The sequence below is a fragment of the Cibotium barometz genome, chromosome 41, assembly GCF_041138505.1.
Source record: "Cibotium barometz isolate CiBa-2024 chromosome 41, ASM4113850v1, whole genome shotgun sequence".
Taxonomy (NCBI): domain Eukaryota; kingdom Viridiplantae; phylum Streptophyta; class Polypodiopsida; order Cyatheales; family Cibotiaceae; genus Cibotium; species Cibotium barometz.
In genome coordinates this window covers 21,326,751-21,341,959 of record NC_141086.1, presented here as the reverse complement: position 1 = coordinate 21,341,959, position 15,209 = coordinate 21,326,751, and the positions used below count along the sequence as shown (strand labels likewise).

The 15,209-nt window shown below is 42.4% G+C and overlaps 1 protein-coding gene across 4 annotated transcripts; it reads left to right on the top strand.

The window, feature by feature from the left end:
* The first annotated feature begins 3,322 nt into the window (after positions 1 to 3,322).
* Positions 3,323 to 12,669, top strand: LOC147614771 (pentatricopeptide repeat-containing protein At2g03880, mitochondrial-like). 4 transcript variants are annotated; one of them, XM_086780118.1, is made up of 2 exons: positions 3,323 to 3,488; positions 3,621 to 7,441. In XM_086780118.1, the coding sequence occupies exon 2, from the start codon at positions 4,105 to 4,107 to the stop codon at positions 5,452 to 5,454; it is 1,350 nt and encodes a 449-aa protein (XP_086636244.1). In that variant the 5' UTR covers positions 3,323 to 3,488; positions 3,621 to 4,104; the 3' UTR covers positions 5,455 to 7,441. The 4 variants fall into 4 exon arrangements, 2 of the variants coding, with proteins under 2 accessions (XP_086636244.1, XP_086636243.1); XR_015262982.1 differs by lacking the exon at positions 3,323 to 3,488 and adding an exon at positions 11,823 to 12,669 and having other exon boundaries at positions 3,497 to 5,507; XR_015262983.1 differs by lacking the exon at positions 3,323 to 3,488 and adding an exon at positions 9,819 to 10,090 and having other exon boundaries at positions 3,497 to 5,507.
* Positions 12,670 to 15,209: the final 2,540 nt, after the last annotated feature.

Here is a 15,209-nt window from a genome sequence, read left to right as displayed (position 1 = left end):
GAAGCATCATTTTTTGGGAGCTGAATTTATCGTTAAGATGGATCATCAAAGTCTTCGGTATTTTCTTACACAAACAAAGTTGTGTGAAAAGCATATGAGATGGACAAACTTCCTCTCTATGTTTCATTTTCAGATTTTACACACTCCCAGAAAGAAGAATGTAGTAGCTGATGTGCTTTCCCAAAGGCTTCAAGTTCATGCCATTACCCTGTGGCCTACCATCAAGATCTCTCAGATATGCGTGACACCTATCACACAAATGATGATTTTCAACATATATGGGCTGATCTACAAGAGGGTAATTCTGCCCCAAATTATTCTAAATGTGATGGGTATTTGACTGAGGTCAAAGAAGTAAACCTCGCTGGTCCCATGAAGAACCTAGGCCAATATTTATTTCCAAAGACCTCACTCCAAAGTAAGAAGAAGAATTGTTTGCTCAAAGATGTAAAACCATCCAAATAGACATCCTACCACATGAATCCAAATCATGGACAAATGGTCAAAGAAGAGCTAGACAAGCTCATCAATGCGGGATTTATATATTAGATTGAACACAGCAAGTGGTTTACCGATAGTGATTATTCCCAAGAAGAACAAAAATGTGTAGTGTTAATATCAAAAAGGTTAATGCTGCCACAATTTGTGATCATTATCTCCTACCCTACATGGATGACATGTTGAAAAAGACTCACAAAGAAATAGCTTATAGCTTTTTGGATGGCTTCTCAGGCTACAATCTAACTGATGATCTTTGTTATGGAGTGGGGAACCTATGCTTATCATGTCATGCCAATCGACTTAACTAATATCTCTTTCACCTTCCAATGCTTGATCTTTGTTATGGAGTGGGGAACCTATGCTTATCATGTCATGCCAATAATCGACTTAACTAATATCTCTTTCACCTTCCAATGTTTACTGTAAAGGGAAGTGAACATGACTAGATTGGAGAGGAAAGTTATTTTCACATGCTCCACTGAGCATTCAAAGCTCTCCCTTTTGCAAATTCCTTTGTTATAATTGGAAGGAGATGATGGGCTTAATGAAGTGGGAAGGATGTACAAGGGTCACAGGGAACTCTTTGTTTAGCTTAGGGATATGGTGGTCACATAAGTTTACTCCTCCCTTAGCCCGACTAAATGTAAGAGTAGCCAGGAGGTTGAACAATAAGGGAATGAGATGAATTAGAGATTGTTGGGATGGGTCTCAGGTGGGGTGAAAGGATTTGGGGCAAGTAAGGGATGAGTTTGGGATACACCAGAGAGACCTAGAGGTGGCAAGACAAGCTTTGGAGGAGGTGGGGAGGGGCTAGATTTCTATAGCGTTTAATGAGGCATGTTGGTTGAAGGATTGGTTAATAGAGCCAAGTTGGTGAGGGTGGCTACCAAATGCTTATATGAGGAGATGATACAGAGTGAGATGAATGAATGCTTATATGAGGAGATGATACAGAGGGTAAGGTGGAGTATGGGTACGTGGAAGAAGAGGTGGAATTTGGTATGTGGTCTGAGAATACCTTTGAAAGCTCAAACCTTTGTGTGGAGAGTATGCATGTGGGCTCTTCCTCTTGGTTAAAAGTTGGTACAAAGAAACTTTACCTCAAGGGTTTGTCCTAGATGTGGATCAGTAGTAGAGGATGGTAAACATGCATTTTGGGGATGTCTTGCTATCAAGAGGCTATGGAGTAGGATAGATAAGTGGATGTTTGATAGCATAGGTCTAAGGGGTTCTTGGGGGGACTGGTTAATGGGAAACTGTCTCGATCAAAGGGGGTAGTTGATGTGGTGTTTAGCCTCGTTAGATATACTTGTTTGTGGGAAATTTGGATCTCTAGGAATTGTATATGCAAGGAAAGATTTGAAGGAGTTGGTGACACATAGTAATAGGAGAGCTGGATTGCCAAAGTTTAGGCCTAAAACACAGAGGTGGTATCTGAAGGAGAAACAACCAACACACACCTTCATGGCATTGACAGAAAAATTTGTTGTACATAGGCCTGATATGAAGATATGGAACAAGAAGGAGTCTATGGAGAAGCAAATCCATAAGGGTTTCACTACTGAGACTGTGCTGGTAGCCGGTTTGTAGTTGGGATATCATATTAGATGGGATCAATCATCTCTAGTGTGGGAGGATGAGAGGTGGGACCAGATCTATGGGATGTTAAATAGTGCTATACTAGGTGTTTGATGAGGTCTAAACTGATTATGTGGCATTTGTAAAAGGTGGACTATTGTATATGTGGTTGGATAGTACATATAAATATACATATATTTTCCCAAAAAAGAGAAAAAGGCCATATTTTTATGGACCTCTTTTTGAAAGGTTAAGGTCTAAGGTTAAGTGTTTTTGAAAGGTTAAGGTCTAAGTTTAAGGTGTTTTCCTAAAAGAAGGTAGATGACTGTTTTCCCTTTCACTCTAGTTGGGTTTTTTAATGTTTTTCCTATGCTTCACTCAACTCTTTCATGGACACAATGCAACACTTTACGTCTCATAGACCAGTTTGGTCTTCTGTAGAAGTTGATATAACTTTCTTTCTTCTCTACAACCCCCCCTCCCCCTTCCGTCCCCCCCCCCCCCCTCTCTCTCTCTCTCTCTCTCTCTCTCTCTCTCTCTCTCTCTCTCCATCCTCCTCCTCCTCCTCCTTAAATAAGCGCTAAATTGCAGAGGGCTGCTACCAAAATCAGCACCATAGGAATCTTACTTTGTTGGAATATGTATGTGAGAGAAAAGTTATATGGATACCATCACAATGTTTATCTAAGGTGCTTGGCATGCTATGTCCTATAGGAGAATCTAGCTTTGTTGGAATATTTACATGGGAGAAAAGTTATAGGGATACCATCACAATCTATTGTATTACGTACAGGTTTTCTCTCTTGCCACGTGTCACTCTCTCTACCATCTCCTCATGTGCTAGCTTGTGCACATTTTGATTTATTTGGAAAGCCTTAGTTTATCAAGCATAGACTTGAAATCTTCTCTAATCTCTTCTAATATGTTATGAGCAACGTCTCCTCCTCTGATCTCCTCTAATCTCTTCTAATATGTTATGAGCAGTGTCTTCTCTTTTTATTAAGAATAATCTATTCTTCATTTTCACTATTCCCATGCCTAACAAGTGGCAGGTTTTTCGAGAGGAAAATTTACAAGTGGTAGGTTCAAGAGAGGAAGAAAGAGCTTTGGCAATGGGCATAGGTTTCAGGTCATTTACTAGAGGTGCAGGCTTTAACAAGAGCAATACGTCGTGGCCGAGATGGCACTTGCTGCTAGTGGCAACAAGTAATTAGGTGTTTGGCTACACCTCACATCTCTTTAAGCCAGCGAGTGGACCGAACTGAGGCCTTCGGTGTGCGGGCTTCAACAAGAGCGATATGTTGTGGCCAAGATAGCAACTTGCTAGGAGTGGCAACAAGTAATCTGGTGATTGGCTATATCTCACCTCTCTTCTAGCAGGGAGCTCTTGTTAAAAGCCCACACACAAGGTGTTGGCTATATCTTAGCAGGGAGCTCTTGTTAAAAGCCCACACACAAGGTGCTTGCCTCACCTTGCAGGTTGCCATGCTATGTCTTGTGTGAGAGAGATCCATTTGTGTGACAGGCGAGTGCTGATCCAGGCCTTACGTGCTGGCGGAAGCCCGGGATCAGCGAGCACTCCGCGCCTCCCTCGGCACCTTCACGTGGCTTCTGCAGACGCCCATCACAGAAGACCTCACCGCAGGTAAGCGCGTGCTCGACCTTATCGTGAAACGTGGATACGAGCGTGATTCTTACTTGGGAAGTCACCTCATTCGTCTCTTTGCTTCTTGTGGAAGCCTAGTGGGCGCACAGCATGTGTTCATCACGCTTCCTGCACCTAATGTGTTTGCATGGAGTGCAATCATCTCTGCACATGTCAAGCTTGGGCAGCCTCAGAAAGCCATAGTCCTGTTTACCCAATTGCAACAGTCATCTATCAGACCGGATGCACATGTCTTTGCAGTGGTCCTCAAAGCATGCTGTGATCATGGGGGAGCCCTCATTCAAGGCAGATATATCCACAGTCAGACCGTTGAAAGTGGCTATGAGTCCAATGAATTCATCGGCGGTGTCCTCATTGATATGTACATCAATGCTGGGTTTGTACACGATGCATATGGCATCTTCAACCATTTGGAAAAGCAAGATGTGGTCACCTACACTTCAATGATTGGAGGATTTGTGCAACACGGCTACAGCCTAGATGCATTTTGGATTTTTCAAGAGATGCAAGAGGAGGGCATCAAGCCGAACCAAGCTTCATTTGTCAGCATCATGAAAGCATGTTCGAGTATAGCATTTCTCGATTTGGGTATGCTGCTTCATACCAACATTGTGGAAAGCAGCCACGAGTCTGATGTGATAGTTTGCAATGCTGTTATTGACATGTATGCGCGATGCGGGAGAATGGAAGATGCTGTAAAGGTTTTCCACAGATTGCCCCAGCGGGATGCCGTGTCATGGTGTACCATAATTACAGGATACATCAAGCATGGGCAAGGCCTGGATGCCCAAATCCTCTTTCAGTTGATGCAGCAAGAGGGCCTTCAGCACGACCAAGCCTTATTTGTTTGTGCCCTAAAAGTGTGCTCTGATAGAGCAGCCCTAGATCAGGGGAAGTTGGTTCACGCTCACATTATGGAGGTCCACCTGGTATCAGATATACTTATTGGCAACACACTTGTAGACATGTACATGAGTTGTGGTAGCTTTGTAGATGCTAGAAAGGTGTTTTTCCAATTGCCAAAGAGAAATGTGGTTACATGGAGTACCATGATTGCAGGAATGGCCCAATATAGGCAATACGATTCTGTCATGGAGTGTGTGGAGGCCATGCATCAAGAAGGATGGAAACCAAACGATGTGACCCATGCTTGTCTTTTGTCTGCATGCAGGCGTGAGGGGCTGGTGATGGAAAGCTTTAATTACTTCAAATGCATGGTAGAAAGCAATTGCATTGCACCATCACTTATACATTTTAACTGCTTGGTAGACCTCCTCGGCCATGCCGGGCATTTGAATGAAGCAGCCGATTTGCTTGAAACAATGCCTTTCCAGCAAAACATCGTGGGTTGGACATCCTTACTCTCTAGCTGCAAAACACACAGGCGTGTAGATCTTGGAAGACGGTGCTTTGATCATGTCGTGACAATGGAAGGTGAGAAATCAACTGGCTATGTGCTCATGTCGAGCATATATGTTCATGAAGGCATGCTAGATGAAGCAGACAAGATAGAAGAGCTGAGAAGAAATGAAGAGGCATGGAATAAACCAGGCATGGCATTGATTGAGCTCCAAAATGGGGTGCACGAGTTCAATGTGGGTGATAGAAGCCATCTACAAAGTGATGAGATTAGCATGAAGTTAAAGAGTTTACATTTCCGAATGAAGAGCGAAGGATATTCACCACAAGTAGAGTCCAAAGCTAGTTGACTCCTGTGGATGAAATTTTTTCAGGTGGAGCATTACCATGTACATGCACTCAGGTATGTGTTATGCCGAGGCCTTTTGCATGAGCTCGCCACCCTTCACTTTATAAAGAGGCGATGCGCTTTCTCAAAAACACCAAAAGCAAGATTAAAAATGCATGCTTTCAAAAATAATAATATTTTTATCATCAAAGGTTATTAAATCTTATAAACAATAAAATCCCTTTTGTCCCCTTTCACACTTGGGCTGGCCACCATATATGGGTTTCCTTCTCATATCCAACTTGATACCGTTCACACTGTCCATCTCATGCCCGTGCCTGTGCCCACCTGCTTGTTGTCCAAAGGGAAAAACACAGGGTCGTAACAGGAAGATGCTGTAAAGGTTTTCCATTGCCCAGCGGGATGCTGTGTCATGGTGTACCATAATTACAGGATACATAGAGCATGGGCAAGGTCTGGATGCTCAAATCCTCTTTCAGTTGATGCAGCAAGAGGGCCTTCAGCACAACCAAGCCTTATTTGTTTGTGCCCTCAAAGTACGCTCCGATAGAGCAGCCCTAGATCAGGGGAAGTTGGTTCACGCTCACATTATGGAGTGTGAGGGCAAAAAGATCAAAGGACCGAATATACGAGAGATCAGAGCAAATCACACAGCATGCAATGGGTGTATATATATATGATAAAATCCAGTCCAAGAGCTTTGTGTGAGACTCCGAAGGAGCAGAGAGGGCTTCTGTCCCGTGATAATGCAGAGGGTGGTGAAGGCCACGATCCGAGGCAGATGGTAGGCTGCCGTCCTGAAGAAGTGAGCAGAGAGGGCTGCTGTCCCATAAAACGCAGATAACAGTGCTGAAGTGAACCTGATGAAAGCGCCGCTATAAGTGTGATGTAAGGCTGATGTGAGCCTGAAGTAAGGCTGCTGAAAAACGCTGATGTCAGCCTGAGGTTAATGCTAAAGATAACCTGAAGTAGGGCTGCTAAAAAACGCTGAAGCTGCACCCCTGGTGTAGGCGATGAAGCTGGCCCTGATGTAGGCGAGGTAAACTACTGAAGACAGCCGTGGTGTAGGCAGCCAGTCTAGCAGCAGAAAAAACGCTGAGGCTGCACCTGATGTAGGCGGCCAATCCAGCAGTAGAAAACAGAGGTTGCACCTGATGTAGGCGGCCAGTCCAGCAGTAGAAAACGTAGAGGTTGCACCCGATGTAGGCGGCCTGCACCAACAGCAGCAACACTTGATATATGTGTGATTGAAGAAAACGTTGGAGTCTTTTATATGAGTGAAGGGTTGCTGGTCGGTCAGGGTGAAGTGGCGGCGAACAGCACAAGACAATAAAAACGAAAAATATCCAAAAGTGCCCTTTTTGGGCTGGGTAAAATGGCATATTTCCACACACCCCCTCTCAGGCCAAAAAGGGAACCATGAGAGAAGATGAAAAAAGGGGTTTGAAGAGGATCATGACGAGGATTTGTCGATGGTGTAGAACCGGTTGAGATCGGGTGGTACTCGAATAAATGCCACAATGCAAGAGGTTTTCACTCGTATGAATGCCCATTTTTGGGTTTTCATTCACCCATGCGCCCCAAACAAAAAACAGAATGCTATGCAGAGGGAATGCAAGATGGTGGGGGAGTCCAGGATGGCTGGTACCCATATCCAGATTGTAAGGGTTGAGGAGGAAAACGAGAAAATCCACCAGGACCAGGCATAGGTGTAGATCCTGATGAGGGTACTCCATAAGATGGAATAGAAGGTTGGGCACTCGGCATAGGTGGAATACTTGGCTGAGGCACAAATCCTTGAGAGGGCACATAATTAGGAAAAGCATTAGTGCCAAAGATGGGTTGGTGAACCACCTGATACCCCGGAATGTTGGGTAGCACCGTAGTGCCAGAGGGCATAGAGCTGAAAGATACTTGTGATGGGTAAAACCCATACGCAGGACCCAAAGGGGGTGCAGTTGGTGATGACTGCACACTAACACTAGCAAGAAAAGACATGGGTTGGGTGGGAGGGTTTTGTGCTTGAAGTTGAGCAGTATTCCAAAACACATTACGAGAAAGAACAGAATGTGAACCAGAGGAGAAAATAGTGTTACCTCCTTGAACACCAGAAGTCTGAGAGTGAATTGTACTCTTAGACCCTCCTCTGTTTGGGTTCACAAAATGCCAGGGATCAAGAGTAGTTGATGGTACCATATGTTGAACCTGTGCTACAGAAGAAGATACCAAGGTAGAGTTAGGAACATAAGTACTAAAAGGCACATACGAACCTGACACGGTCATCAGCAGCAGCAGGGTTGATGATGATGGATCTCTGAACGACCCAGGAGGTACCTGTCCTTCGTGAGAAAAAGTCCCATCCCAAAGTCCAGAATGTCGGCTAGAATGAGAAGCAGGGCTCTCCAGATGAGGCTGAATACTTGGGTCCAATACTGGCACACTGGCTGTAGGCATGTATCCTCCTTTGGAAGTAACGCCTGATGAGCTTAGAGAAGAAAGACGAGATGCCAAGGGTGTAGAGGGTGAGTAGGTAAACATAGGCTGGTCATCTCCCAATGAAAGACCTCGAACGGGGCTTTCCAGTGAATAAGGAGTCCCAGCCTCCGTGTGATCCATATCTGAATAAGGAGAATCAACATCTGGTAAAAAAGGCTGGTCCTCTGGAATCGTGGGTTGTGTGCTCTCAAGGTCTTCAATCTTTTTGCTCACAATAGCTCTTATTTCATGTGAGGGCAAAAGACCAAAGGACCGAGTATATGAGAGATCAAAGCAAATCACATAGCATGCAATGGGTGTATATATATTTATATGATAAAATCCAGTACAGGAGCTTTGTGTGAGACTTTGAAGGAGCAGAGAGGGCCGCTGTCCTGTGATAATGCAGAGGGTGGTGAAGGCCACGATCTGAGGCAGATGGTAGGCTGCTGTCCCGATGTCAAAGTCAAAGGAGCAGAGAGGGCTGCTGTCCCATAAAACGCAGATAACAGTGTTGAAGTGAACCTGATGAAAGTGCCGATATGAGCCTGATGTAAGGCTGATGTGAGCCTGAAGTAAGGCTGCTGAAAAACGCTGATGTCAGCCTGAGGTAAATGCCGAAGATAGCCTGAAGTAGGGCTGCTGAAAAACGCTGAAGCTGCACCCCTGGTGTAGGCGGCTGGTGTAGGTGATAAAGTTGGCCCTGATGTAGGCAATGTAAACTGCTGAAGGCAGCCCTGGTGTAGGCGGCCAGTCCAGCAGCAGAAAAAACGCTGAAGCTGCACCTGATGTAGAAGGCCAGTCCAGCAGTAGAAAACGCAGAGGTTGCACTTGATGTAGGCGGCCTGCACCAGCAGCAGCAACACTTGATATATGTGTCCTTGAAGAAAACATTGGAGTCTTTTATATGAGTGAAGGGCTGCTGGTCGGTCAGGGTGAAGTGGCGGCCAGCAGCACAAGACAATGAAAACCAAAAATATCCAAAAGTGCCCTTTTTGGGCTGGATAAAATGGCATATTTCCACACATGGAGGTCCACTTGGTATCAGATATGCTTACTGGCAACACACTTGTAGACATGTACATGAGTTGTGGTAGCTTTGTAGATGCTAGCAAGGTGTTTTTCCAATTGCCAAAGAGAAATGTGGTTACACGGAGTATCATGATTGTAGGAATGGCCCAATATAGGCAATACAATTCTGTCATGGAGTGGGTGGAGGCCATGCATCAAGAAGGATGGAAACCAAACAGTGTGACCCATGCCTGTCTTTAGTGTGCATGCAGGCGTGAGGGGCTGGTAATGGAAAGCTTTAATTACTTCATGCATGGTAGAAAGCAATTGCATTGCACCATCACTTATACATTTTAACTGCTTGGTAGACTTCCTCGGTCACGCTGGGCATTTGAATGAAGCAGCCGGTTTGCTTGAAACAATGCCTTTCCAGCAAAACATTGTGGGTTGGACCTCCTTACTCTGTAGCTTCAAAACACACAGGCATGTAGATCTTGGAAGACGATGCTTTGATCATGTAGTGACAATGGAAGGTGAGAAATCAACTGGCTATGTGCTCATGTCGAGCATATATGTTCATGAAGGCATGCTAGATGAAGCAGACAAGATAGAAGAGCTGAGAAGAAATGAAGAAGTATGGAATAAACCAGGCATGGCATTGATTGAGCTCCAGAATGGGGTGCATGAGTTCAATGTGGGTGATAGAAGCCATCTACAAAGTGATGAGATTAGTATGAGGTGGAGCATTACCATGTACATGCACTCAGGTACGTGTTATGCCGAGACCTTTTGCATGAATTCAGTCAAATTTTCAATCTTTCTCCCAATATCTACTCATTTTGTCGTCTTTTTGGAATTCTAATTGGATTCTTTCACTAGGAGAAGCAATGCAGCTGGTTAATGACCATGAAAAAAAGCCAATGTTGCTTTTGATGTTATAAAATATGCATTCAGGCACAAAATTGTGGTGTGTTGAATCCGTGCTTGTATAATTCTTGGGCAGCAATCAACCCTGCTCCTCAAACAAACCTCTTAAAGCCCTGATGAAATGTGGAGTACACATGCTGATCATAGCTATCATTGGCCTTCTGGACCGTCTTTAGCATAATAGTTAAGGCTGTTAACCATGTTGCATTTTGTAGCATAATGAATGCCCTTGAGATGAGTATGATACCTTTCTTACACAAGGACAGTAGAAAGCAACGAGAGAAATCCCAGGCAAGAGTTTTTTTAAATTCTGGCTTTGTTAAAGTATGGATACTGAATGGATCAGGGGGTTAGTTATGAGTGTGAATTCCATTATGGTCTTTAGTTTGTCTCACAATTGTGTATAACCATGTGGTTGGTACATCCTTATCAACAAAATACAATGCTTGATATTCATTCTATCCTCTAATCTTACAAAAGTGGACCACCTTTATGGAGGCTTATTTCACTGTACCAGTTTAGTACGATATTACTTATTGGAAGTTGCTCAAATAAGCCTAGCTCTTGATGTTACACCAAACACACACACACATACATAGAAAACACATGGAAAGGAGTTACCAACCCAAATGTAGGCTTGAGATCTCTGGAGCACTCCCTAATTTAGGAGAGATAGATCATGTTAATGCATTTGATGCGGGCACATATGACTACCCATACTGCGAAGTTTTTCCCAAAATCTGCCCTGAACACAGCTGAAAACAGGGTTAGTCCTAAACCAAATCATGAGGTAGCAGGCTAGCTCACGTCCCAACCGCGACCCGCATCCAGTGATCTCGTGCGAGCCAAGGCTAGGGCTTCTTGTACAATCCAATAGGCCAGTGTCAACTCCGGTGTTCCATACCACCGAAGCCTGCCCGAAAGCCTTTGACACGCCAACCTACATACTCTGTTGGTCCAAGCCAGATTGCTAGCTCACCTCCCAACCGCAACTAGGGCATCCACCGATCTCCTGTGAGCCAAGGCTAGGGCTTCTTGTACAATCCAATATGCCGGTGTCTAACTCCGGCGTCCCATACCACCGAAGCCTGCCCGAAAGCCTTTGACACGCCAACCTACATACTCTCTTGGTCAAGCCAGACCTTGAGTGGTGCATCCACACAAGTGTGCCTCGTAATAATCCAAGCTCTCACTTATATAGTGATAACTACGCCATAAATAGCTAACTCGCTATAAAAGGCTACAAGCAACCTCACCAATCTTTTTCAAGATTTATAAGGTCCACAGAACCTAGGGGGGATAACTTTTGGACTCACAAGTTTCACCCAATATCCACAATGTTCTGCAAAAGGCAAGACCAAAAACCGGAAGCTTGTTGAACATCTAAAAGACAACCAATAAACCATGTGATCATGCTCTTCACACTAGAAATAAATAGTATGCCACATACTTCACAAGATTACAAGAGCTGCTAGAAAGATGTGGGTGGCATGCTCTGTCCCTAGCCACTCCTTTAATGTGTCCTCAGCCGGTGCCCGCGCCAAAGGGGTCACCAGACCCCCTCAAGAGAGAGCGTGTGAATGTGTGTGAGAGAGGAAGGGGCAGACAAAGAGAGAAAAGCAGGAGGGGATTATCTTGAGGTTTATTCTGCAATATTCTATCTTAATGTCTATATTGATCATTGAAATGGATGCAAGTATCAACATTCAAATTTTTTTGTCATGCATTTCTTCCTCACTGTCGGTTTGCCCCGACTTCTTCCACTGCACTTAGTGTACCATGAATGCACTAATCTACGACCCTCTATTTGTAAGCATGAGTGAGCTGCATAAAGCATTCAGTTCAGAATACTTGATCTCATTCTCGGCTTGTATGCAATAGAGTTGTACTTGGTTCCACTATATTTCCTCATTATGGTGTTGATTTGGGTTTATGATGTTGGCATTTCATTATTAGGGGATTTTCATGAAGTTCTTAATGACACATTTGAGTGGTTTGAAGAGCATAGTAATGCTTGCCATTATGATGATTCTTCAAATTATCTTCTCTGTGGTGAACACACATATCCTTTGTGTCTTTGGAGGGCATGCATGGAAAAGTGAATGACTCTTAAGAGGAGAGAAGACTTACCAAGGTGGAGGCAGCAAAGAATGAGGTAAATGATGACTGTGAGTACCAAGACAAATCCTCAGTTGCACCTAGCCTTGTGGAAGGTATCTCTCATGATAATGTTGGCCAAGGTGAAGGTGGCAAAGAATGAGGTAAATGATGGCCGTGTGAGAGCCAAGACATATCCTAAATTGCACCTAGCCTTGTGGCAAATATCTCTACTGATTATGAGAGTCTTTTATGCATTGATCTGATAATGCATCCTCCAGAGCCACATGTTGTAGATTTATATGCTAATTGGAACTTTCCAATAAAATCACCAAAGCTCAAGCATAAGCTTTATCCAACACGTGAACACAATCTCGATAGTTCCAGTTGATCCTCGTGATGACGGTGTCTTATATGATGATATCCCATATGCTAATTCATGGTGATGCAACGCATGATGGTGGAGATGCTAATGTATTGGTTCGTGATATATTGATCCTCATATAAATGCTCCACGCAAATCGAGCTTATGAACTAGATTGTGCAGCTTGCATTCTTGAGCCTAACAAGAGGATGTTGTCCATGTAAGTTGTTTTCATGATGCAATTGTTATGCCTGGTATGCATAATGATAAGGATAGTATGCATGAAATTCCGTTTTTTCAGATGCATGATGTTATTTATGCCATTGCTCTGATCAATAATCAAGTTATTCATGATGGTGGGCAACCCGTGCTTCGCACGTTTTTTAAGATTCCAAAATTCAAATTCTACTCAAACCTCCTCCTCCCTTTCCCTAACCTCCAAATTCTTGCCACGTGGCAACTTTGTGAAACTCTTCCTTAAGATAATATAGAGATGATGTATCGCCCCTATGATGTTTCCTTGAGATCCTACCAAGTATATGCATAATGTTTTTCAGAAAATGTTTTGAGTTTACATGTTCTAAATATAGAAGGATATGACGCATTAAAGATTCCTATGAATCATTATTTCCATGTTTCGGATACTCATGGATCCTCTTACAAAAGATCGAGACTATGATCCGAAAGAGGTGATTTTCATACACTGTTAATGCATCTTATGTATCTTCTTCATCCTTGTAATCATATACCTCTTGCACATAAAAATATTATTCTAGATGATAATGTTTTGCAAGTTTATGATGCCAAGAATTGTGGTCGCTTTGGAGATAGTATTTTCGAATAATCTGGATATACACACCTATAATGATGATGCTAGTTCTATGCATAGGTATCATGACTCAACCGCATTATTGTCTCAACCTCATATACCATCTTAAAAGGTGTACAACCAATTGTAACTTTGTAAGAGGTGCGATAAATCCATGAAACTGCAGTGAGCTTAAAGTCCCAATCAATGTGTTGAGTCTCAACAATTTTAGTTAGTATAGAAATAAGGATTTTGTTGGTGCTCTTACCTTGACCATTTACCTATGGGTGTAGTATGGTGTGTATTTGCGACGTGCAATCATGAATGTTGTGGTAAGATGTTGAATTCCATAATTTATAAAGTGCTTTCCTTAGCGTCTTTTTCGAAACTCTTGCTTCAGTCCATTTTGTGACATAGTTTATAGCTATTAAAATGTATTTTACTTGGATAATACGTACAGCTAGACTGATGGGTCTCACAAAATCAATGCCTCGTTTCATAAAAGATTCTAAAACTTTAACAAGGTACAAAGACATTGTTCTTTTTTTTTTGTGATTTGGCACATCGTTGACACTCGGCACATCCTCTAACAAATAATACACAATTCTTAAAAATTGTGGGCTACTAATACTCAGATTGAAGTATCTTTCTTGTAGTAATGTCCTAAGTGTCTACCAGCTACTCTTTGGTGCACTTATTCTAAGATGTATAAGTATTTATCCTCCTTAGAGAATATCATTCTTATCTCTTCTATGAAGGGTTTCAATAATCAATTAGTAAGGCTCCACGTCTTTTAGCAATTTCTTCTTTTTCAGTTCTAGAAAACCATTAGCTAGAAAGTTAACGATTTTCTCACTCTACTCTACTATAGCTTCAACCTTGAATATTGTAGCATCAGATAGATCATGATCTACTCCAATAGATGCTTCATCATATTAGTTGATATGTTTTTTCCCATGTCTCACAACCATTGTTTGTAAAGTCAAATTCAAGAAGAATCAACAACCACCTGGTGATTCTCCTTGCGGGACATGGTTTATTAATAAGGTATAATAAGGCTTGATGGTCAACATAGGAAATAAACTTATTAGCTGATGGGTAATGTCAAAATTTCTTTTGTCAGTTAGCAAAACTTATAGGGTAATCTAGGTTGTGTTCACTCGACTAAGGTAGAACATATCCAATAGCAAAGTTAGAAGCATCTATATACACATGGAATATAATATCTTAGTTTGACACATAGCTTGCTTTAATGTATCATAAGCATGTTGGCACTCTTCTATCCACTACAACGGACGAGCAAACTCGGCATAGAGTGTAGTAACCTACATGCCCCATAAACCTTTGGATTCCCTTGTAGTTTGTAGATGGATGTAATTCTTATATAATTTTATCTTGCTCTCATCCATGGAGACTGATATTGGGACACTATATGCCCTAAGATGACTTCATGTTTTATCCAAAATTATGGAGATCCCATTTTGGGACACTATGCCCTAAGATGACTTTATGTTTTACCCAAAATTAGCACTTAAAAAGTTTAAGAATATGTTATGAAGTCTGCATCACGTAAACAAGATAAATGCTCCTTCCATGAGATGAATGAACATATAAATCGTCTAAGAAAGCTTCAAAAAACTTCCTTAGAAAATCCTTACAAGCAGTATTTATAAGTTGTTGGAATGTGACTAGTGTATTTGTGAGACTAAATGATATAACTCTATAAGCGAATACACCATGTTCGGTAACAAAAGAAGTCTTAGCTCGAGAGCAATGGAAATTTGATTATATCCCAAGGATCCATCTAAGAAGCTACATGCTTCCTTGTCAATTGTGCATTCGAGAACGTGTTCTGAATATGGTAGAGTGTAATGGTCTCTTCTCGAACCACATTTACCTTCATAAGCTCAATACATACACTCAATTTTTCATTCTTTTTAGGTACAACCATAATTGGTAAAACCCAATATAAGTGCAATCTCAAAGATAAATCCACATTCAATAAGCTTGTTAATCTCTTTCTTAACAATTTTAGCGTAATATCATAGATGAATCCACATTAAATAAGCTTTTT